This window comes from Centruroides vittatus, unplaced genomic scaffold (genome assembly GCF_030686945.1).
Source record: "Centruroides vittatus isolate TY-2023 unplaced genomic scaffold, ASM3068694v2 scaffold_1431, whole genome shotgun sequence".
Taxonomy (NCBI): domain Eukaryota; kingdom Metazoa; phylum Arthropoda; class Arachnida; order Scorpiones; family Buthidae; genus Centruroides; species Centruroides vittatus.
This window is the reverse complement of record NW_027122678.1, coordinates 1064211-1087589: the sequence shown is the minus strand read 5'-3', so window position 1 is coordinate 1087589 and position 23379 is coordinate 1064211. Positions and strand designations below refer to the sequence as shown.

Below are 23379 nucleotides of genomic sequence, written 5' to 3'. Positions count from 1 at the left end.
TTCATTTCCAGTTTTTTTCGAAGAAATAGTTTTCCAGATCCGAATGAATATCTTTATTCTGTCGATTGTAATTTCGCCCGAAAAATAAGTCTTTTGTGTATGATGACATTAGTCACTTGGTTAAATTTGACTATAATTGAAATATTGTGTATAGATTTTTATCTTTATCTTTGTTTCACAAATGCATCTTTACAGGAAATTCTATTCTGCCATATAAATATATCGCTCATACTTATATACGTAAATTATTTCGTCCTGAGCTTTTTGTTAATTTCGATGACAATGGGTATTGTGTTACACTATTGATTCCAGCGTTTGAAGCATTCTTTCATTCGGATCGTCGGAAAAGTAAGCAAAAATGCTCATCAATTTGAAAAAGTCATTCAGAAGCACTTTCATTTACGGTCTTTTATTCAGAAAATAAATGAATCTGGAGAGATTCTTTTTCCCATTTGTTACGGATTTTTTATTTATTTTATTTGTCGTAACAATGGACTCCGTGTTTAATTGTGTTTTTCTGTGTTAGATCTTGAACTTCATGAAGAGATTCGGAAGATTTCCAATTGATTTGAATATCGGGGGATTCTTTTACGTCAAAAAGACATTCTTTATAAGAGTAAGTTCTTATGTTTTAAAATGTTAAGTTAGTTTTTAACAGCAATTCGCTAATTCTTTGAGGTTTGTCGATGGGTACGTGTATGTCAGGGCAGTCGCGCAGTCACGATTAGCGCGTGGAAGCGGAATAGTCTCTCTGAGACAGGTTATTCCGCTATTTGACCGTTTAAAAGTACAACTTAATGTCTTCAGGTTGGAAAAATAAAAAATAAAAATAATAAAACCTTTCAATATTTAAATGCAATATTATAATCTTGTATGTGAAGTTGTCAGCTTATTATAATATATAATTATTTCTATTTTCAGGTAATCAGTGCAATTTACTCGCTGCTGAATTCTTTGATTGAATTAGAAAGAACGACAAATCAGAAAGGAAGACAGGTGTTGAGTAAAAATGGAAATTTCTCTAAAATTAACAGAGAAATTTACTCTAATTGAATATTTAGATATTTCAAAGCAGATGTTTTTGTCGCTTTTTTCTTAAAACACTGGTATATTAAACAGAAAATAATAAAATAATAAAAAAGGATCAACGCTAACGTTGTTACTCGGTTAGCTGCAGTTCTAAACAATTGATATTCGGAGTAGAATATCTGTTTCAAGATTAACTTTGTTCGTTTACGAATTACGAAAAAAGCGACGGAATACATTTATAATCTGAATCACAATAAAATAATGGTGTTCTTCTGTTTATGTAAAAATTACGAATGCATATACAGTAGAGCATCGATTATCCGACTTAATTGGGGACTGGGGTTGGTCGGATAACTGAAAAGTAGGATAACCGAAAAGTATGAAAAAATACATTATTAGTATAGTGTATTAGGCCTGGTTTAAATACTAGCCTCCCTTTCATGGTCGAGCCAGTGCTGCCAGCTAAAATATGCAAAAATTTAACAAAAATAATATTAAAGTAGCCAAGACATAACCAAACATTGTAGCGCCACATCACTAGCGGACATTTGAATTTGCCGACTAGAACGCGGTCGGTTAACCGATAAGTCGGTTAATCGGGGGTCGATAATCGATGCTCTACTGTATTGATAATCATGTATTGTAATTAGAAAAATTTTTATTTAAAAATGTTTTTTGACAAATAGCTACAATTAGACTCTGATTACCATCAGTCTCAATTCGATTCAGTAGAATATTTCATAGAACATTAAATTGTGAAACAAAATTAACGAATATGTCATTACAAGTGTGTCTTTCACTGTGATGATTAGATTTATGTTTTAGAAATGTTACGTTTTGGTGTAAATCATAAAATAATAATAATAATAAAGTTACAATACATCGGTATCAAAATAGAAGAATTTTTCGGGTATTACAATACAAACAATTTCAAGATTTAAGATATGAAGTTACTATATTGAAATTGCAAGATAATTAAATACTTTGTTTGATATATAAAACGGATGCTGTCATTGGCTTGCTTGTTGGCTGCTTGCCATGTGGGCGCCTAAACCTAGTCTTACGATCATGCCGTCTGGATAATCGATATGTAAAGTAATGACGACAGTGTCAAAAATATGCAATCGCTAAACCACAGAGTATAGTTTATCGATTTTATTTTGAAGTCACTGATTAGAGTTTTGTATTTTTGTAAGTCTCTGTCACATTAAGAGAGACATTATGTCATACGTATCGTAGGTTTGGCCAGGACGACTAAGAACTGGCCGGTTGTGAAAGACGGGTCTCTTCATATTGGGCCAGAGCTATCCGAACCACGCTTGCCATCAGTGGCGGGCTGTCTAGTGAAGCTGCGAAACTGCTGCTTCCCTCGTATTTTCTAAAACCTAAATACATATTGTGCGATTATTTTCATATTTTAACGGACTCTGAGTTACTTAAAATTAATATTCTATTATAACTGCATTATGTATTTTATTACAAATTTCTATGCATGTGAAAAACAGCGATAAGATTATTATTGTATATTCGAATATAAATTCGTATTTGCATATTAATATGAGTGCATCTGTTGAGCGCAGCTTTTCAACCTTGAAGCGAATTGATACATTCGAAAAGGAACACACTGTCAGAAGAAAGATTGTCGTCACGTGCGTTGCTTTCAATAGACAAAAAGCTTTTACAATACTTTGATGGAGTAAGCGACAAGTGATTTTATGATAAAATAATTAACGACTTTCCGGAAAAAATTGCGGAATAGAATTAGTTTATAAAAAAATAATAAAAACGTTTTTATATCTTTGTTTCGTGTCAATTATCTACTATAGAATTAAAATAAATAAGCTGTTTCTTTTTTGTCATTTCCAGTATTTGTTTCAAATTTTTACGGAAACACAGCTTCCCTATCATCAAATGTCACGGCACATTACTGCTTCCCATGAAAAAAAGCTGCAAGGGCTCTTGCAAGACTTTCACGGTTTTCAAGCAGGAAAATTAAAGGAACCAGAAATATAAGTACGGTTATTTTCACTTATACTATCATATAAAATTTAAATAATAATAAATGTTAAAAGGATAATTTTGTTGAATTATGAGAAATTTTTCTATTTAATAAAAATAGTTAACTTTAAGAATAAATTATTAATATTACAGAGGAGCACGAAAAGGCTCAGTATTACCGGTAAAATAGTGTGTTGAGCCATCTGTTTTAAAATATTATTTATAATAAAATTTTGTAAGTCATTATTATTAGTAAAGGCAAAAGCTATACCGTGTTTTAAAATAGAGTAAATTTTTCAAAATATTTTAGATGCACATAAAAAAGAAAATTCTCATTAAGTCTTATTTCACTAGAGATATGACTCCTGTCCTTTCTATTTCCTTTATTCATTTATAATATCCGGTTAATGTTACCTATGGTAGCGAAACATGGCGGCTCTTCCGGTCGCCATCTTGTTTGCGCACGCATATGTGCAAACAAGATGGCGACCGTCGAGATTAACAAATACGCGACTACATTTAAACTTTTTTCTAAACTAAAACATTTGTAAAACGTGAATTTGCTACTTACTTTTTCCTGAGACTTTGGTTTCATTTCCTTTTTTCAGATCGAAGACGAAAAACAAAAAGTTCATCATTCTACCTTAAATCCATCGATAACTGGTCGTAGTGATTTACGAGATTGGATACATCAGTGGTTCGAGCAGAATTTTCCTGGAGTGTACAGTACGTAAAAGTTTTAGCCTCTAAGAACTGCAACCTTGCGATTCACATCTCTCGCCTTTACGACTACGAGAGGCAACGTCTCCACAGAGCTTGGCTCCTACGATCCACGAACACCTCGCCTATCATGTGTCAATTGCATTGTCTCATGGCGTCGGAAATCACGAGAAATATATCCTTGTTTATGACACGTTTAACACCCATTTAACACGTTTAACACAATTAACACCCATTTAACACATTTAGGACACATTTAACACGATAATTAACATTGGCTAAATTTTCCTACTCGTTAAATTAAAAAAAAAAAAAAAAAAAAAAAAATAGAAAAAATTGTACAAACTTTAAATAAACACGGACACCTTTAGAAGAGTTAACAATATGCACGATCCTCTTACATCGTAACCGAAACCGAAATTCACATTATTCCTCACATGCCCAGAACGGAAAATTTTTGCTAAAAATTTGCATACAAATTCATCGGTACGATAAGCGCCATCTACATTTCATTTCTAAAAACTCATGACGTCGAGATTACCGGAAGAGCCGCCATGTTTCGCTACCATAGGTAACATTAACCTAATATCCATACACTTCTGCATAGTGGGACTTTGATGCTATTACCATATAAAGGTATTTTTCTAAATTCCAAAATGTTTGGTCCATGGGGATCGATTATATAAAGCAAAATAGTTCAACACAAATACCGAAAAGTATTTTATGGGAAACTGGCACCTATTTAGGAGTTACAAACGAGAAGAAAACCGCGAAAACTTTACTTGACCAGGCCATTGGCGAGCAGCGAACCCACGACTAAATAAGTTACCAGTGTTCAGTGGTTATATCCACTCGGCCACTGGTAAGTACTTTTGGAACGAAAAGGGTGGAAGGGACAAAAACATATACAGGGTGAGTCAAATCGAGTCACCCTGGTATATGTGAGTATCCGAATTATTGGCTTACATTATATTTTCCGTGTTATGGCATGACATCATAGTTCGTCACCTTTTTGTCAACTATCTAACGACTAACTCTCAACTTTTACGCCTGAGAGAGAAACATCTGCTCGGTTCTCAGTCACCTAAGGGACACTTTCTCACCACCTTTTCGATCTAAGTTTCTGATTTCATTCATCCAAAGAAAAACAACACATCAAATTAGTCAGTTGTCGCGCGGACCTAGAATCGTCGAGACTTCCAATTCCTTGTGTGTGTGATCCTTTCAACTCATCGCCTTGGGGATTATCGTCTATTGGACTAATCGCCTATTGGATTAATTGCCGAACTAACGTCCCGGAAGCTCCTAAGTCAGACCACCGATTACCATCAGGTATTTATCGCCACGCGGATCTTATGTAAACTCTCTCTCTCTCTAAAAATCGCGGTGTTAGGCCTATCTCCCCTTTGCTTTTCTTCGTATGTAGAGTCATGCTCTGCGTAAATAAACGTTGTACTTTAGTTAACGAGGCCTGTGTGTACTTCCGGTGCGTTGTCTCTCCCTCCATCCCGAATCCGATCGCTCCGTAACGCCACCGCTCGCGTGTCCAATCTTTGAACCGCCGCGGCTTCCGTGTCAGCTAAGACACGGTGGTGTCAATCCTGACGAGGCATCGAAGAGGTGCCGCCCCCCCGGTCACATATATGTTTTTGATTAATACAATGTACAGAACTATCATGCAAATAAACAAATGTTTCCTTTTCATTAAATTCAGTTTACTTCCAACATATTGAATCCGATACTATTTCGGTCCCAAATATGCCGAATTACCGAGATCGTACAAAATTGCATTTAGGAACAAATACTGATTCGAAAAAAGGACGTAGTTTTATTTATTTAAAAGAGTTTTATCATCATTTACAAACTTATAAAATTGAAATAATGGAATTTTCTGAGTAATTTTCTTCATTTTATGATTAGTAAAGAAAATATAATTAAACCATTACCCAGATGTAGCATAAAACTTTATAGCATTGTAAAATAATTTTCAAACGTTAATAAGACTGGAGAGAACGAATAATGCATAAGAAAACTGTCGAAAATTTATTTGTTAATATTTTTTATTACACTTTTGTGTATACGAATAATAATCATTATTAATTGATTTATGATTTAGACAATAGAAATTGTTATTGAAAATATGCTTTTTATCAAATAATTATAAAAATTGTATATAAATTATTCATTATAATATCCACAATCATAATTTATAGACATTAAATCCGAAATTCCAATAAAAATTTTATTAATTGAAGCGCAACGAATGGCCAGCAGCTGCCAAACAAAGAATATTTACCGAAATTTGTACGAATAGCTCTATAATATTCTAAATATAATTTTATAAAATATAAAATAAAGTGAATAAAAGTTACAAATTATGTTTAAATTTTGTACGTTATTTATTTATTTTTTTCTTAATTAAAATGATAGAAGAGAATCAACTATATAAGTTGTGCCCAACTTTTTGTATATTTAAAATATGCAAAGTATTTTTATACATATGATAATAAATTTATGATGATAATAATAGACTTCGCAGATAACGACACTCGGTTATAACGTCAAAAAATTGCCGGTCCCATGGATGACGTTATAAACGAGTTAGACTGTATATATATTTCCACAATAATTTAAGCAGTTAGTTAAAACCCCGCTTTACGACCGCTCGCTTTACGACTCCTGCTTTATGACAGATTCTAGATTTCTATAATGACTGTACGAAATAATGCAATTTTCACTTGACGTCTCTTCGTAATAAACATTATTTTTAAAATGGATATCCAGGAACATGATCTTAATTTATAACATTGAGCTAATGGGTAATAAAAGAGCCCACTTTTGTGGATCTTTAACAGGAACTAATTAAACCATAAAAATGGCATCTACTATTATGTAATGAAATAATAATTCTATATTTTATCATGATGAATTGAGCGATATGAATTAAAAATTGTCTATATGAGAAGCAAAGTTCGAATCGTAGATGCAAATTGAAACTATACCGAAATTGGCGGAACATCCTCTTCGTATTGCATCTGCGCAGTGGAAAAACACATGTGGATTAGATAATTTGGCTAATTATTAGTCCATAAAATGTAAGCAAACTGCAGGAATCGCTTGATAATTCCTCAGCATCGAACAGGTAAGATATATCAAGTTACAATTTCTAGAATAACCTAGTAAGTTAATTGCACTTTCCTATATGAAAGATAAAGTAAATTCTATATAACGAAATAAATACTATAGGCTATAGAACATTCTTATTGTTAATTTAGAAGAAAAGGAAAGCAAGAATGATTTACATCTTTTTAATTTCTTTGATGTGTGTTGTGTTCGAAGTTAATGGTTCCACAGCGATTCTAGATGTTCCTAAAGTTAACGGTAAGTATAAATTAATTTTAGATGTTTATCATAATTTAAAGCATTAAATTTATTAAATTTAAAATAACAATATTCTGTTTGAAATTAATTTTCCAATCGTGCAATCTCCATTTAAACAAATTAAAGGTATATTTTATCAGAAATCATATTTCATGGTCATGTTATTTAACGAAACATTTCCGGATCAACTCTTAAAATATCCAGCAACGAGTTGCCTAATTTTTTTTTGGCAACATTTAAAACTGCGTGTGATGCCATCCGTTATGATATATTATTGTTAAAATCTTTTTAATCTTTTTAATTATTATAAAATAACAAAAAGCTTAATTTTGAGGGTAGGAATGAGTTTTATAAAGAAAATCTGAATGCTAATAACGAGTAAAGTCATATTACACACGATTCCCTTTTCTCTCCACCCGGTCACCCGGTAAATCTTTAACCAACAAAATTTAACCGCATCAACCCCTTTAATATACAAACAACCTTGCAAAATTTCAGAGATTTTCGAAGAAAAAGATTGAAAGAAGGTAAACGTAATCGTGCAACACAAAACACTAACAACCATGCATACAGAAAACAACTCGCGATTTTTTTTTTTTCGTATTTTTCGACGTCTCAATGGTTCCTGACTCTTAAAATGTAAAAATTTTGGAAGGTTATTTTGACCGACCGCTATACCTTCCCTCTGTTAGGCCGTTATATAACAGCCAGAAAAGTAATAATCTGAAAATACAAAACACTACTCGATGTTTCGTTTGAGACGTTATAACTACTTGCAAATTGTTTAAAATATATTTTTAGAGGATATGGATAACATTTTCATTATGGAAGCACCAAGTATAACGTCGGATACATATGTACTGGTATATCTGAAAGAGCGTCTTAACGTGTGGATGACAGATATTTGCATTCACGTGTTCAGATATCACAGTACGTGTGTACCCTGCTTAAGAAATAAAAATAGTTTTTACTCAGATATTTTGAGTTTAAACATCTATTTTTTGAATGTAGCTTTAATCTCCTGTTATATTTGAATGAAAACAGTAAACAGAGCAAAAGCACGCCTTCTCGCTATTTTCGTTTACGGCGTTTCTTGGAGATAGTTTACATTCAAACATCTTGTTGTAGCACTGAGAGTTGAAACTTGGATAATTACTCTATCGATTGATGGAAAGTACATAGAATCTTTCTCAGATAATAATTAACATAATTACAGTAAAATAAATGGCATCCATTTTGAAACACTTTGTATATATAATGTATATACAAAGTGTATATATATAATGCCTCAAATTAAACTTGACATTTTCCAGTTGACTACAGCAAAAACTATTTATAAGAAAATCATGAAAGTTTGAGAATGCCTTAACGAAATGCTGGAAATTTTTACTAATTTGGGACACATTGTACTTTTAAATAATGAAACAGATGAATTTAATCGATTTATAAGATATGAAAACATAAAAAGATAGTTCTAAGTTAGATTCAATATTAATTGTTAATGTTGACAGGGCTTTTTAATATTCTTAAATTAATATTTAATATACAGAATGTTTAACGTACAGTTACTTTCAATGTTACTCTATTGTTCATTGTTGCCACATGGCAAGTTCATTCCTTCTTACTATTATCAATAGAATTTTACCACGTTTCTTATCGCTAAGATCTCATGGACATAGGACCTCTCGTGTTCAACTTTACTTCAGCACATTATTCTTTCAATTACTCTTTGAATGACTTTCAGAATTCGCTCTTCGTGTTGGCCATATGAAACATTAATAAGGAAGTTAATTTTTTTCTTTTAAAATTTAAATAGGAAAATGCGAGATTAATGGGAAATTGTTTAAACCTGGAGAAGAATATATGGATGAACAAAAGTGTCAATTATGGACTTGTACGAAAAGATCACCAAGAAGAAAGGAAAAAGTTGATAAGAAATATGCTCTCGTCAATGTATCAGGGTAAGAAAATCCAGTTAAATATTACTTTTTATGAGTTTTCAAATAACGATGTATGTTCCATTGAAACAGATGCGGGACAGCACAGATGACGTATGGTAATGGTACTGTTTGCAGCTATAAAAGCACAACAGGAAAATATCCGGATTGCTGTTTTGGAGAATTAGAATGTAAGGAAGAAGATTATAACTATATATTCGATTTCAAATAAATATATCTGAAATACATGTTAACGACCAAATAGAAGATACTATAATACTATCTTAAATAAACTTAATTCTAATGTCTTAAACAACATTCATACTATGTAATTCTTAGTAAAATTATTCATGAAATATTCAATAAACAATATTGAAACTAATTTGAGTTACTGTGTAGAATATGTATAATCTTAAAGAAATTTAATTTTGTATACATAGACCCATGTAAAAGAAATTCGAGAACGAATAATTCTCGGGTTTCTTGTACATATGTAATTTTAACGGTTGTTTACATCAAAAACATCATTAAAAATAGTCCAATTATACATTTATTTCAAATAAAAAGTAATTGTAAATTGCTCTAAATTTTTTGAGAAGTTAGCCTAAATATTTTTTAAAATGTTCAGAAATATTCTATGCTTACTCCGATTATAGGTGAAAGTGTTTCTAAAATTATTAGATCATTTCGTACTTCTAACACTTGTACTATATTATATTGTAGTATTTGATTTATATTTACAAAGGTTATCTTGCATAAGAGTTTATCACACCGAGTGCCCAATGTAACTCATTTTAAAAATTCTTTAAATTGTCTATAGTAGAGGAATAAAGTATTTTTAAAATGTGTTAGATTGGGCACTCAGTGTGATAAAACCCTTACGTCAGATAACCTTTATTGTCATATAGCCGATGTGATCCGTTTTCACCAGGTGCAAGAATTAGGTTTCTCTCTTCCGAGGCAAATTAGAGAATTTTTAGATGGGTTTAAAAATATGTTCGATTTCCCACAAAACGCGCAAAAAACCGCGTCTAAAATAGTACAATAGAAATCGAGTTTTTTAGGGTAATGTTTAACTTATATCCTTTTCTCTCTCTTTCTCCCCAGCGGGGGTAATTTTCAAAAATCTCTTCTTAATGTCCATTCTTATGACGTACAGTCCCAACCAAAATGGTTGACTATCAGTCGATCGGTTGCGCAGCTCTGGAAATTGATCGCTTGTTACGCCAGGACGTTCTATCTCTTAGAAAAGGCGTTTCAGGTGGACTGATCCGATTTGAGCCGTAATAGGGGTGAGGAAATCGAGCCGGAGGGACTTAAGCGTGCAGTAGGTTGACAAGACTTATCGCTCATCGCTTGCCTAGCACTGCGTGTGCAGCATTGGCCGTTTTTCTTTTAATATTGTAAATTTGCCGCCACTGATCGTCAGAAATATGATTTTATCCGTTATCTTTATACTTTTCTTTCTGTATAATGTTTTATTCTACGTTTATTTTCCTGTAATTTGAGACTATACAGCTTTAAAATAAACAGATCAGGTCTCACTTGCCAATAGATTATCTCAACTTTCACCGATTGTTGTCAGTTCCTTTGTAATCGGAGAGGAATAGGACCCTGTGTCAATTTCCACTGTTAAGTGTTAATTGTTTTTGAGGTAATCTGAGTAGAGGGGAGAAGTTACTTAATATACCGCCAAATGTTTTATTACTGTTTAAACAACTGCTCCCCAGTTGTTATTTTTAGTAATTGAAGAGGGGTAGATCGTGTGTCAAGGTCAGTGAAAGTTTATTACTTTCGCAACAGGGTGTCATCTGAGCTGCCACCCACTCCCCACCCTAAATGACAACAACGCGCTAAGTGTTTTTGGGACTTATTCAGAATTAGAAAAACACAGATTAGAAATGAGTAAATACATTTATTAACTTTATTTACAAACATTTCGTTAACAGAACATAACGAATCAAAATGTTGCTTAATTGCTAACAGAACATAGCAATTACACGTAACAAAACAAAACTGTGTTAGCTCCCGCTAACAAAAAAAAAAGGAAAAAAAAACGCAGATGGAGGGGAGAGGTTTAGAACCTCGACCACAATCCAACTCTTTCAACGACCTCATTCACTCGCTCAGGCATGCTTTCCACAAGAGTGTGACAAAACGTGCCCTTGCGAAGCCTCTCCCAACGAACAGAGGCGATGTCCCAAAGTTCGTTGGGATTGGCTGCCTGAATGGAGCCCTTGGTGAGTTTCGCCCAAAGATGTTCAATTGGGTTGAGGTCCGCCCCTCTCCCCGGCCATCCCATATCCACTACTTGTGGATGTTAGTCTATCCACCGCCTAACGATGCGTGATGTATGCACCGGGGAGCGGTCGTGAACGAAAAAAAAAACGCTCATTGCCGTAGACGGCCCTCACCGTCGGCAGTAATACTTGATCTAAGATCTCGACATACTGCACGGCGGTGAGATGACCGTCTATGCGAACCAACTCCCCGGGACCCGCATCGCTCATCCATCCCCAGACGCCTGTAAACAGAAAAAGCAGATAAGTTGTCATGTTCAAAGAGGTAATGACATATATACACGAAAACACATTAAAAACACTCACCTAACGAAAAACGCCCGCTTCTTTGGGTGCGCCACACGTATTTCGGATCATGTCGAGTACCTGATGGGCGACGCACCAAAATCGGCCCACTGCTGCATGAGCAGAATACCTTCTCATCGGAAAATATTACTTTTGACCAATCTGCCGTGGTCCATTGTGAAAATTGTTGGTCGAACCCAACCCTGTCCATTTGATTGCCTATACTTAAGGCTTGTTTCTTGGCAGCTATTCTGCCAAAGAGGTTTGCTTCTCGCAACCTATGAATAAAAAAAATATGTATGATCCTGCTTCCTACATTTCTGTATATGCAAGAGCACGTTAACAGAAATGTCTGGCGGTTCATCTTATCGATAGAAATATATTTCATTGCAAGGTTGGAATATTATACTACGAATGTTACTAACCTCCGCTTTACTGTATTTACTGACACGTTCAGGTTCACTGCAGACCTGAGGGTTGACGCCGTGGCGAACGGATTCGCCTGGCTTTCCGCCTTGAGTCGCTCGTCAGGCACGGTCGGCCAGATGAGTGTCCAGGCGACACTGACTCAGTGTCTGTACAATTTTAAGATGCGCGACACGCTTCTTGGAGAAATACGCAGGCATTCCGCTATTTTAGATATTGGCTTCCCATCCTCTTGATGGCTGATCACCAGTTGACAAATTTCGTTTACTATAGGCTTCGGCATGGCGAAACGATTAATCCCGCACTTCAGCAAAGGCTTTATATACTATTGATTCCCTCGACAATTGTATTTAATTTCAGGGTAACAGACATAAATAATATAGAGAAAAAAATCTGTCATTAATTACTGTGTATGTCTCCTTCTAATTACTGCAGGTCTTCACCTCGAATTTTCTGATAAATGCAACACATTATGCAAATGAGCACTCATTTGCATAATGTGTCGAAGGAAAAAAGGCAAGTTTAGAAGAAAAATTCAGAAGGAAAAAGTGATGAGGAGGGATGTGGAAAAATGTATAGCTTTTGATTATTGAAATAAATATTTATTAGAAATTTTAAAAAGTGTGTATATTTATTTTGTTTGAATATGTCGAAAATAGTTTCTGAATGGCATCTTTCCCGGATAAACAACTTTAGAGGCAACTTTACGTGTGCAATGATGGCTTTCCCATAGAAATTCTATGTGATGCATGGGAAGCTGCCGTTCGTAGATTAGGTCACAATAGCTTAAAAAATAATTAAAAACATATAAAAAGAAAATAAATGTTATAAAAATATTTTTTACATAATTACAAGTAGTATAGATTTAAACAAATGAAATATAATGTGATATGTGAATATTTACAAAGTATAAAAGTTCAATTGAAAATATAATATGAATATATAATCGATATAATGAAAACAATTGAATACAACAAGATCTGTTTATAAACTGGCAATATATTTTATTAATAATATATTATATATATATATATATAATGACAAAGAAGAGATATGCAAACATTTTTGCAAACATAAACTCTGTATAATCAATAAATATTTTATAAAACAACAAAATGTGCATTGCAATTTTAATTCGTAACTTTATACAAGTGTATTATAAAACGCGCGGACTTTTTTAAAGGACTGCATATAAATACTATTTTAATCTAGTTTTGAACATTATCTATTCGTAAATATCGTTAATATTTATATTTCTATTAACTATCACTTTCAAGATTTTAGACAGAATTGATTAGAATGTATTTTGCTTACAATTTCTGTTCGTTTTAAAATATTTTTGGGCGTTTTCGTTAAGGGGAAGAAAACGTAGTCAAAAAATTTATAGTTAAGCCTGTATATACATTATTAACATGGGATGCCTTTGGAATTCTCAAGAACTCTCTGAATCAGGAAGAAAAGGGAATGATGAGTGTTATGTTTATTGTCTCGTAGTTACAACCAAAGTGAGCACTCAGGTACCGTTCCCGTGATGCATCAGCAACGATCGCTAGCTGGCGGACTCGCTAATAATTTACATTTCAACATCTCCAATACAATACATTACATCTCTCTCTTTTACACAAAGTCTTTGAAACGCGATGGCCTACGGACCACCTCCCGAATCATTGCCGTTCACCTCCCGATTTTCCAACCGCTCATTCTCTGTGTCCCTTTCCTCTCTACCACTGGAGCTATCCATGCTTTCCTTTTGTTCACTGGCCTGTTCATCCTCAATTGGTTGATCCAACAATTCACCTGAATAATTCTGTATGTTTCTAAATCTATTCACACCGAACGTCCTTAAAAATTTTCGATTACGAATGAAGTATTTACCATCTTTGTCTATGCGCACAATATAATACCTTGGTCGATATCTGTCTATTTCTATTATTTCACCAGGTTCCCAGTTTCTTTTATCAATTTGCCTCATGTTGTCATGTGGGTTTAATGCTGTTAGGTCTCTAGCATTCCTATCGAAATAGTGTTTCTGTACTTGGTGTCTTTGCGAATGGTTCTTTCTAAATTTGTCTATTCTGGGTTTCAAGAGATTATTCCTCGTGGGCACTTGCCCTCGCAACCTACGACCATAAAAAAGTTGTGCTGGGATCGAATACTTCGACCTAAAGGTGTATTTCTGTATTCCAACAAAGTCAGATAAGTGTTCTTTCCTTTGAGTCATACACTGCTTTCTTCAGTAATTTTTTGATAGTCTGTACTGTACATGTTGTTCAATTAAACCAATAGACTGAGCGTTTCGTGGAGAGCTCGTCTTATGTGTTATTTCCCAGTCTTCTAGAAATTTGTTTGTTACACAGGTAATGATACCCAGTTTGTCAAAGAACTCGTGGGCACTTGCCCTCGCAACCTACGCCATAAAAAAGTTGTGCTGGGATCGAATACTTCGACCTAAAGGTGTATTTCTGTATTCCACAAAGTCAGATAAGTGTTCTTTCCTTTGAGTCATACACTGCTTTCTTCAGTAATTTTTTGATAGTCTGTACTGTACATGTTGTTCAATTAAACCAATAGACTGAGCGTTTCGTGGAGAGCTCGTCTTATGTGTTATTTCCAGTCTTCTAGAAATTTGTTTGTTACACAGGTAATGATACGCAGTTGTAAACAAACCGGTAACAATTGTACAAACTGGGTTACAAACTGGGTAAGAAATTGTATACTCAGGTAATGATACCCAGTTTTGTAAACAAACTGGATATCATTACCTGAGTATACAATTTCTGGCTTGCCATGTCTGAAAAATATTGATTTCATAGCTTCAACTATTCTGGAATGAGTGGTGCTTTGATTCATACAATAAACTTCTGGGAATCGTGAAAATGTGTCTACTACTAGTAGATAGTCTTTACCAAATAAATGACAGATATCAGTGGTGACAATTTTCCATGGTCTTGTGGCAAGTTCTGTTAATATGTGTTTTGTTTTGGATTTGAATTTTTATACTTTAGGCATGCTGGACAGTTCCTTACAAAGTCAATTATTTCTTTCTCCATGAAAGGCCAAAAAACATGTTCTTTTGCTCTCCACAATGTTTTATTGATTTCCATGTGATTATAATGTAGTCTATCAATTGTCTCTGCTGTCATGCTCTTGGGAATAACTAATTGTTCACCTATACTATGCCTCTCATTTCACTCAGGTCTTCACGAAACTTCCAATATGGTTTGACTAGTGGATCTATCATGCTTTTCCGTTCTGGCCAACCTCCCTTTATTAGTTACTGTAATCAGTGACTCTTTATCTCTTTTTGTTTCATGCCGAAGTTTTTCAAATTTCTTTGGAGTAATGCTACAGTAATTGATAAGGTTAACTTGAGCTTCAACATCAAATTCCATCACATCAAAATTCTTGTCCACATAGCTAGCTCGAGAAATGGCATCAGCCAACACACGTTGTGATTCTGGTCTGTATTTTACTCTAAAATTAAAATTTTGTAAGGTTATCCTTAATATCTGAAGGCGTAGTGGGCATTTATTTAGTGGATTTTGAAAAATTGCCTCTAATGGTTTATGGTCACTCTCAACTGTAATTTCACGACCATATCCATACTGGTGAAAACGCTGACAGCCAAACACTATTGCCAGTGCCTCTTTTTCAATTTTTGTATAATTTTTCTGGGTCTCCGTGAGAGTCTTTGATGCATAATAATTCTGAAGCACCTGAATTTGCAGTCTTTGGTGCATAATAATTCTGGAGCATTTTGTTTACAAACTGGGTATCATTACCTGGGTAACTAACAAATTTCTAGAAGACTGGGAAATAATACATTAGATAAGCTCTCCACGAAACCCTCAGTCTATAGGTTTAATTGAACATGTGCAGACTATCAAAAAATGCATGCATGTGCAGACTATCAAAAAATTACTGAAGAAAGCAGTGTAATCACCGGATCACCTTCCTGAAGTAGTAAAGTTCCCATTCTATCTTTTGAACTATCCACTGATAGTACTAGTGTTTTATCTTTATAATAAAATTGTAAGACTGGGGTGCTGCTCAAAAGGTTCTTTAGCTTCAGAAATTCTTTATCATGTTGATCAGTCCACTGCCACAAACAATCCTGTTTCAAGTAAAGTCCTTAATTTTGCTGTATGACTAGTCAAATTTGGTATAAATTTCGCCACATCATGCCCACGAATCGATTAAGTTCTTTTAAACCAGTTGGCTTTGAGATGCGTTTGATTACTTTGACTTTATCTGGATCAATTCTAATACCGTCTTCTGACAAGATATGTTCCACATATTTGACTTCCTTTAGTTTAAATTTGCACTTATCCTTATTGAACTTGATCCCTTTTTCTTCAGCTGTCTTCAGAACCAATTCTAAGATCCTGTCATGTTCTTCTGTGTCATTTGCATGAATGATAAGATCATCAATGCAAATCTTGACTCCTTCAATATGAACAAAAATTTCTGTAAATGTTTTGTGAAAGATCTCAGGAGAATTTGTCCATCTAAAGGGTAGTCGCAGAAACCTATATCTCCCAAAAGGTGTACCAAAAGGTTGTTAATTTTGATGAGCTATCTGCCAGTTCAATCTGCCAAAATCTCTTGTTTGCATCTAGGATAGAGAAAAATTTGGAACCTGCCATATCCCTTGAGATTTCCTCAAATGTCGGTATTTCAAAATGTTCTCTCATTATCGAATGATTCAAATTCTGCGGATCTAAACATATTCTCAGAGATCCATCAGGTTTGCGAACTAGGACAATTGGGCTTACAAACTCTGTCGGTTCATCTATGCTACATATAATTCCATCATTTATCATTCTCATTAATTCTTTCTTTAGTGGATTCATTAAGTTAAATGGTACTCGGCGCGTAGGAACCATCACAGCTTTGTAGTCATCCTTTAATTTAAATTCACAGGGTTTTATTTTTATCCTGCCAGTTCAATCTGCAAAAATCTCTTATCACAATCTATGCCATCAAATACATTCCTGTATTTAGTAAAATAATCACTTTCCGTTTTTATTTCTAAAATATTTCGATTTCTCTGCAGTAAATTAGTTTTTGAATACTCTTCGAGTCCTAAAAGAGATGCTGCTTGGTCAGTTGTCTCGACTATTATAAAATTCAAAAGTTCCTTAACCTCATCCTCAGTTCGTATTGTTAAATCACACGATCCTAACACCTTTAATCTATTACCACCGTAATTCGAAATCGTAATATTTGTTTTCACTAGCAGTCTTCTTAGATTAAGAGCCTCGAAAATATGTGCGGGGATTACATTAACATGTGCACCAGTATCTATCTTAATACTAACACTTTTATCACAATCTAAAATTCTTAAAGTCTCTGACCAGTCTAGATCAAGGTTCTTACCTCTGCTCTCCAGTGACGTCAATACATAGTCGTTTGTACTTTCTGCCGCCATTTACAGTACATTTATCATGTTATTTCGACACACTTTCGGAAAATGATTGTATTCCTTGCATTTATTATATTGTTTGCCTATTGCTGGACAGTTCGGTTTATTATGTCTATAACCACATCTTCCACAATTCCGTTGTCTTCCTTGGAACTTATTTTCCGGTCTTCGATATCTCTATTACAGTATTTGAATTATTAGTTTTAAACAGATCTGTATTTAAGACCTGGATAAATTAAATCGAAAATAATTTTTATTTTCGATTTAATTATCTGTAATTTCAAATTATCATGTTATTATTTTAATAAACCTAATACACTTTTTCTTTCTTTATATGTGATATAAAATTAAAAATTGAAATTACGAATAAGATTTTTTGATAGAACAGTAGAAAAATTTTACAAAAATGCTTGAAAACGGTAAAACTACCTAGTAACCAAATAGATAAACAAACTTCTTATCGCCTAACAGCGACACTCACGCCAGCTATCGGAAAACTGAGGCATTAAATGTACTTTAGAGCATAGCAAAAAGACCAGTATATCTATCGACTCTAGTAATAGCATAAGATCACAGGCCAGCTTTCCCCTAGATTTACCCTAAAAATGAAGGTACACTAAACATTATTCTGAGAAGTTTAAATTACCCTAGAAACGGAAGCACTGGTTCCAAGACTTTTTCCTCTTCTCTGGGTTATAGTAGTATTAAGCACCATTGTGCGTAAAACTACTAATAAACATTCATATTCTATTTAAATTTAATTGAAAATTGCTTAACACACCATTAAGAATAACTTCTTAAAAAATTAATTTCGATCCTACCCATTTTCTAAGGAATTCAAATTGCATGCCATAGAAAATACATTGCCGATCTGCATTAAATGCATTACATGCAAAACGAGTTTGCTTTTATAAAAGTTATGAGGAAAAACCATTAAGAATAATTTTATTTTGGGCTATCACGCTATCAAATTTTATTCCAATCGAAAACCCTAAGTTAAAATAGTTCAGAAGGTTTAAGTGCATCCATTAGCTTAACGCTTTTGTAATCAGTAATTTACAAGAATTATAAATTTATAAACTTTTAAGGTAATGGACATTCCATTATCTTAAAAGTTTAAATCATGCAGAAATGTTAATTTGAACATTTCAACCTAACTTACTGAAAAAATAGACAGAGCTTTGCATCTCAGGAGAGTATTCCTGCACCATCAAGCTGTACACATGGAGAACTTATACTTTATCCACAAAGTTTCTCGTATATCCGGGATCAGTTACATCGATGAAGAGAATTTACAAAAAACAAAACTACAATCCAAGTTATACCAATTCCTTCAGTACATTATCGAAATTTTTCTTTATCTTAATTTTTTATTCGTTTCTTTGTTCATGATTGGCGTTGATATAATTTGTAAAGATAGCTTCAAATTGCTATCAAATTCAAATACCTTCTTACAATCAACTTTCATTATGATACTGCATTTAACAATTTTCTTTTCAGTTTTTTCCGAAGAAATAGTTTTCCGGATCCGAATGAATATCTTTATGATGTCGATTATAATGTCGCTGGAAAAGTGCTTATTCTGTCTATTCTCCTATTTCTCACTTGGTTTAATTTTGCTGTAAGTGAAATATTATACGTAGATTTCTATCTTTATCCTTCAATCAAAAACGCATCTTTACCGGAAATTCTTTTCTGTCATATAAATACGTCTCTTGTATTTATATACGTAGGTAGTTTTCCGGTGAGCTTTGTCTTAATTTCGTCGATAATGTATATTTTGTTACACAATTCATTCCAGCGTTTGCAGTATTTTTTCATTCGGGTCGTTGGAAAAGTAAACAGAAATGCTCATCAATTTAAAGGTTTTTCATTCAAAAAGTAAATGAAACTGGACAGATTCTTTTTCCCGTTTGTTATGGCTTTTTTATTTATTATACTTGCTTTTCTTTGTTCATTGCAATCATGTTTGATTTGGAGACAGACTTGAAAAGATTTTGGGTAATTTTGTCCATTCTATTGTTATTTGTAATACTTTCAAGTGCTTATGGACTATCCAGAATTACTGCAGCAGTTAGTTAATGTCTATTAATTTATTTAATATTGTTAATTAATTTTATTCAATAATAAAACGCTTTCTTCCTGTTTCAGGTTTATGGTAATTACTGTGATTGCAATATTCTTTCTAATGTTGAGTTTCCTGTTACATACAAGTTGAAGGTAACATGATTTTTGTTTCTTATAACAATAGACGTCATGTTAAAGTTTTTTTTCCTGTCCTAGATCTTGAACTTCATGAAAAGATTTGCGAGATTTCCAATTGGTCTAAATTTCGGAGGATTCTTTTTCATCAAGAAAACATTCGTTTTAAGAGTAAGTTATTGCTTTAAAATATTATCGTAGTTTTTAACAGCAATTCACCAATTAAATATACAAAATCGATTTTTGAAATATAGATATAAATTAGATTTATTGATTTTGTTGAATTTAACCATTTTGCTTAATAGAAAAAAAATTCAAAAACAAGTTGCTTATTCTTCCCAGCTGTTATAAAAATTTATTAGTTAACTTCATGAATTATTAATTATTATGAATTGGCAAATATTTGAATTTTAACAGTAGAGACGAGTTTTATAAACGTTGTAAATTTTAATAAGGATTAAGTTCATCAGTTGACTTCCGTGGAGATATCGCGTATTACTCCTGATATCTCGCCATAATCTTGCATAATATGCCTTTATCTACGAAAGTTTAATATTTATTAATAAGTTTAATGCCCGTTTTAGGCAGTCTACCATGAGAAATTGAACTGTTTTATCATTAACGTATCCTGACGTCAACACACAAACAGAGAAGAAGGCACACACGCTCACACATAAATCCACGAATTTTCTTTTTTTTCAATTATTTATTTGTTTTCGAATTTAGAAACTCTTTATAAGAGTTTCTAACGTTTATAAGATGATTTTTAAAAATCTGTTAGGGTCGACTTTGTCACAATTTCAATACTTTCCGTGTTAAATACATAATAAGCCAGTGAATGTTTAATTTGAAAAAGACAAATGAAAACGAAGATTCATTTGTTCAGTACGCATTTACTATAGCGTATTTTTATTCATTTCTTTCATTTGTGAAATAATGAGAAACATTTTCTTTTTGTCTGTTTCATAACGCAGAAAATTCTGTTTTGTTAATGAAGAATATTACAAAGTTGACAGGGCAGCCGAGGCTGTCGGCATCTTTTCCTAAGCCCCAGAATGCTGATAAAATCCGATGGATAAAAAATTTCAGGAATTCTTTATGGTAGTTATCTCTCATCCTCTTATTTTAAACATGGCCGAACCCACGATGGGTATCATTAAAAGTTCATCATAGTGCCTACAAAGCGGAAAAAACAAAAATAATAAAATCTTTTAATATTGAAAAGCAATATTATATTGTTGTATTTGAAGTTGTAAGCTTATCATAATATATAATTATTTCTATTTTCAGTTAATCAGTGCAATGTACTCACTGCTGAATTCCCTTATTGAATTAGAAAAATCGACAAATATGAAGAAATGCAGAGAGGTGTTGAGTAAAAATGGAAATTTCTCTAAAATTAAGAGAAATTTACGCTAATTGAATATTCTGATATTTCAAAGCAGGTGACGTTTTTTGTCACTTTTTTCTCAATACACCGGTATATTAAACAGAAAATAATAAAATAAAAAAGGGTCTACACTAATGTGAAGCCCGAGCGATACTCGAGCTCATGTGTTTTTGATATCATAAACAGTTGATATTCGGAGTAGAATATCTGTTTCAAAATTACTTTGTTGATTTACGAATTAAGAAAAAGCGACGGAATACATTTATAATCTGAATTCCAATAAAATAATGACGTTTTTCTGTTTTATGTAAGAATTATAAATATACACACTGATAATCCTGTATTGTAATTAGGACAATTTTTATTTAATTATGTTTTTTTGATTGACAAATAGCTGCAATTAGACTCTGATTACTGTCAGTATCAAGTCCACTCAGTAGAGTATTTCATAAATCTGTAAATTGTGAAACAAAATTGAAGATTATATCACTACAAGTGTTTCTTTCACTGTGATGATTAGATTTATGTTTTAGAAATGTTACGCTTTTGTGTAAATCATAAAAAAGCACATTAAATTACAATACATAAGTATGGAAAGAGAAGTATTTTTCGGGTATTACAATACAAACATGTATATAATAAAACAATTTTGAAACTAAAATTTAAATTAAATGGTTACCCCAATAGAATAATACAAAAATGAGAAAGTAAAATCAGCAATAAACATCAACAGAACAAACAAAAAAGAAACAAAGGCGCCGACATAAGATATGTAGCTTTCTCTTATATGAAAGGTTTGTTTGAGAAAATAAATAAAGATTTTAACAAAGTAAATATAAAACTAACTCCAACCTACGAAAAGTTGCAAAAGAGAATACAAAAAATAAAGCCTGAACAAAGTAATAAGGTAGAGGATGCAATTTATTCCATACCACGCACTTGTGAAAACCCGAAAAATTACACAGGAGAAACAAAAAACAAGTAGGTGTAAGGCTTAAAGATCATATCGCCGATTTGCACTTGCACTTGCTTAAGTTATAACTCTTGATCCTTGATTCTGAAAACAGGTCAGGGGATAGGTCAGCAAACGCTGGGAATTAATCAAAGGCAAATTAAAGCTTACTATGAAGCCTTTATCAGACACTAGGTGGGAAAGCAGAATCGAGGCATTGAAGGCCGTATTATTGAAATTCGATGATGTTGTTGAATGCATCGAAAGCTTAAAAAATCAAACGGAACAACAAGACACACTCAGTGATTGTGATTCGGTTTAAACGAAATGCTCAGTTTAGAATTTATCATATCATTACATGTGTGGTATGAGATATTATCGCGTGTTATTATCATAAGCAAATTATGGCAATCAGTACAAGTCCATTTAAGCATTGCTCTTGAACATTTGCGTACATTTTGTGATTGGATCTAAGAATATCGGCAAACTGGATTCGAAAAATGCTTGTCTGACGTCAATTTATTGAGAATGGCAGTTATGAACTGCCAAAAAGCTTTAAAAATGAAAGGGTAGCCAAAAAGAAAAAGATGTTCGATTATGAAGGCAGCGATCAACCTATACAGTCTCACAAAAGCCGGTATGAAACAGATTTTGGTATTAACACCATGATTGATTCTATAATAAGCAATATGGATTCGAGATTTGTTTCTTTAAATCAACATTTTGAAAATTTTGCTTTTTCTCTATGATCTAAGCAAGTTAAAAATATTCCAAAAGAGCAAATATTAAAAAACTGTCAAGATTTACACTCAGTCCTGCAAGTGGGTGAGAGCAGTAACTTCCAGCCTTACGAATTATATGAAGAATTACAAACAATGACCCCAAATTTACCCAACTTTATTAAAGATGTGAAACAGCTGCTCCAATACATATCAGAAAATAACTTGAAAGAAATTTACCCAAATATTTACATTGTCGTTCGAATTTTGTTAACAATACCGGTATGTACTGCCTACGCTGAAAGGAGCTTTTCAAAATTAAAACTAATAAAAAATTATTCAAGAAATACGATGGGTCAGGAAAGACTTTCAGCTTTGGCAGTTTTATCTATTGAAGCATATATAGCATCTAAGCTGAATTACGATACAATTATTAAGGAGTTCAGTAAGGCTAAAAGCAGGAAATTTCTGTTTCTTTAATTCTTTTTTCTTTTTTTAATTTTTCTTTGTCAAAGAATATAGTTTGCATTTTTATGAATAAAAATTTGACAGTTTCAACTGCTTTTTATTTTATAAAATCCTTCTTGCGCCCTCGGAGAGCCTCGTGAAATGTAC

The 23379-nt window shown here is 33.0% G+C and overlaps 2 protein-coding genes across 2 annotated transcripts; both read left to right on the top strand.

Moving 5' to 3' along the window:
* The first annotated feature begins 315 nt into the window (after positions 1-315).
* LOC136986979 (uncharacterized) lies at positions 316-21122 on the top strand. The gene is made up of 5 exons (XM_067284607.1): positions 316-404; positions 19367-19578; positions 19653-19721; positions 19785-19874; positions 20994-21122. Exons 2-5 carry the CDS (start codon positions 19549-19551, stop codon positions 21120-21122), a joined length of 318 nt encoding a protein of 105 aa, XP_067140708.1. The 5' UTR covers positions 316-404; positions 19367-19548.
* LOC136986990 (uncharacterized) lies at positions 6832-9447 on the top strand. Its single transcript, XM_067284623.1, has 4 exons — positions 6832-6889; positions 7023-7128; positions 8945-9089; positions 9159-9447. Exons 2-4 carry the CDS (start codon positions 7041-7043, stop codon positions 9295-9297), a joined length of 372 nt encoding a protein of 123 aa, XP_067140724.1. The 5' UTR covers positions 6832-6889; positions 7023-7040; the 3' UTR covers positions 9298-9447.
* Positions 21123-23379: the final 2257 nt, after the last annotated feature.

What these genes read in the sequence shown, in the direction of transcription:
- LOC136986990 (XM_067284623.1), top strand. Translation starts at nt 7,041, where the DNA reads ATGATTTACATCTTTTTAATTTCTTTGATGTGTGTTGTGTTCGAAGTT. An exon ending in AGATGTTCCTAAAGTTAACG is followed by an intron (nt 7,129 to 8,944) that starts GTAAGTATAAAT and finishes AAATTTAAATAG; the next exon opens with GAAAATGCGAGATTAATGGG. An exon ending in GCTCTCGTCAATGTATCAGG is followed by an intron (nt 9,090 to 9,158) that starts GTAAGAAAATCC and finishes CCATTGAAACAG; the next exon opens with ATGCGGGACAGCACAGATGA.
- LOC136986979 (XM_067284607.1), top strand. Translation starts at nt 19,549, where the DNA reads ATGGACTATCCAGAATTACTGCAGCAGTTA. An exon ending in CAGAATTACTGCAGCAGTTA is followed by an intron (nt 19,579 to 19,652) that starts GTTAATGTCTAT and finishes TTCCTGTTTCAG; the next exon opens with GTTTATGGTAATTACTGTGA. An exon ending in AGAAAACATTCGTTTTAAGA is followed by an intron (nt 19,875 to 20,993) that starts GTAAGTTATTGC and finishes TTCTATTTTCAG; the next exon opens with TTAATCAGTGCAATGTACTC.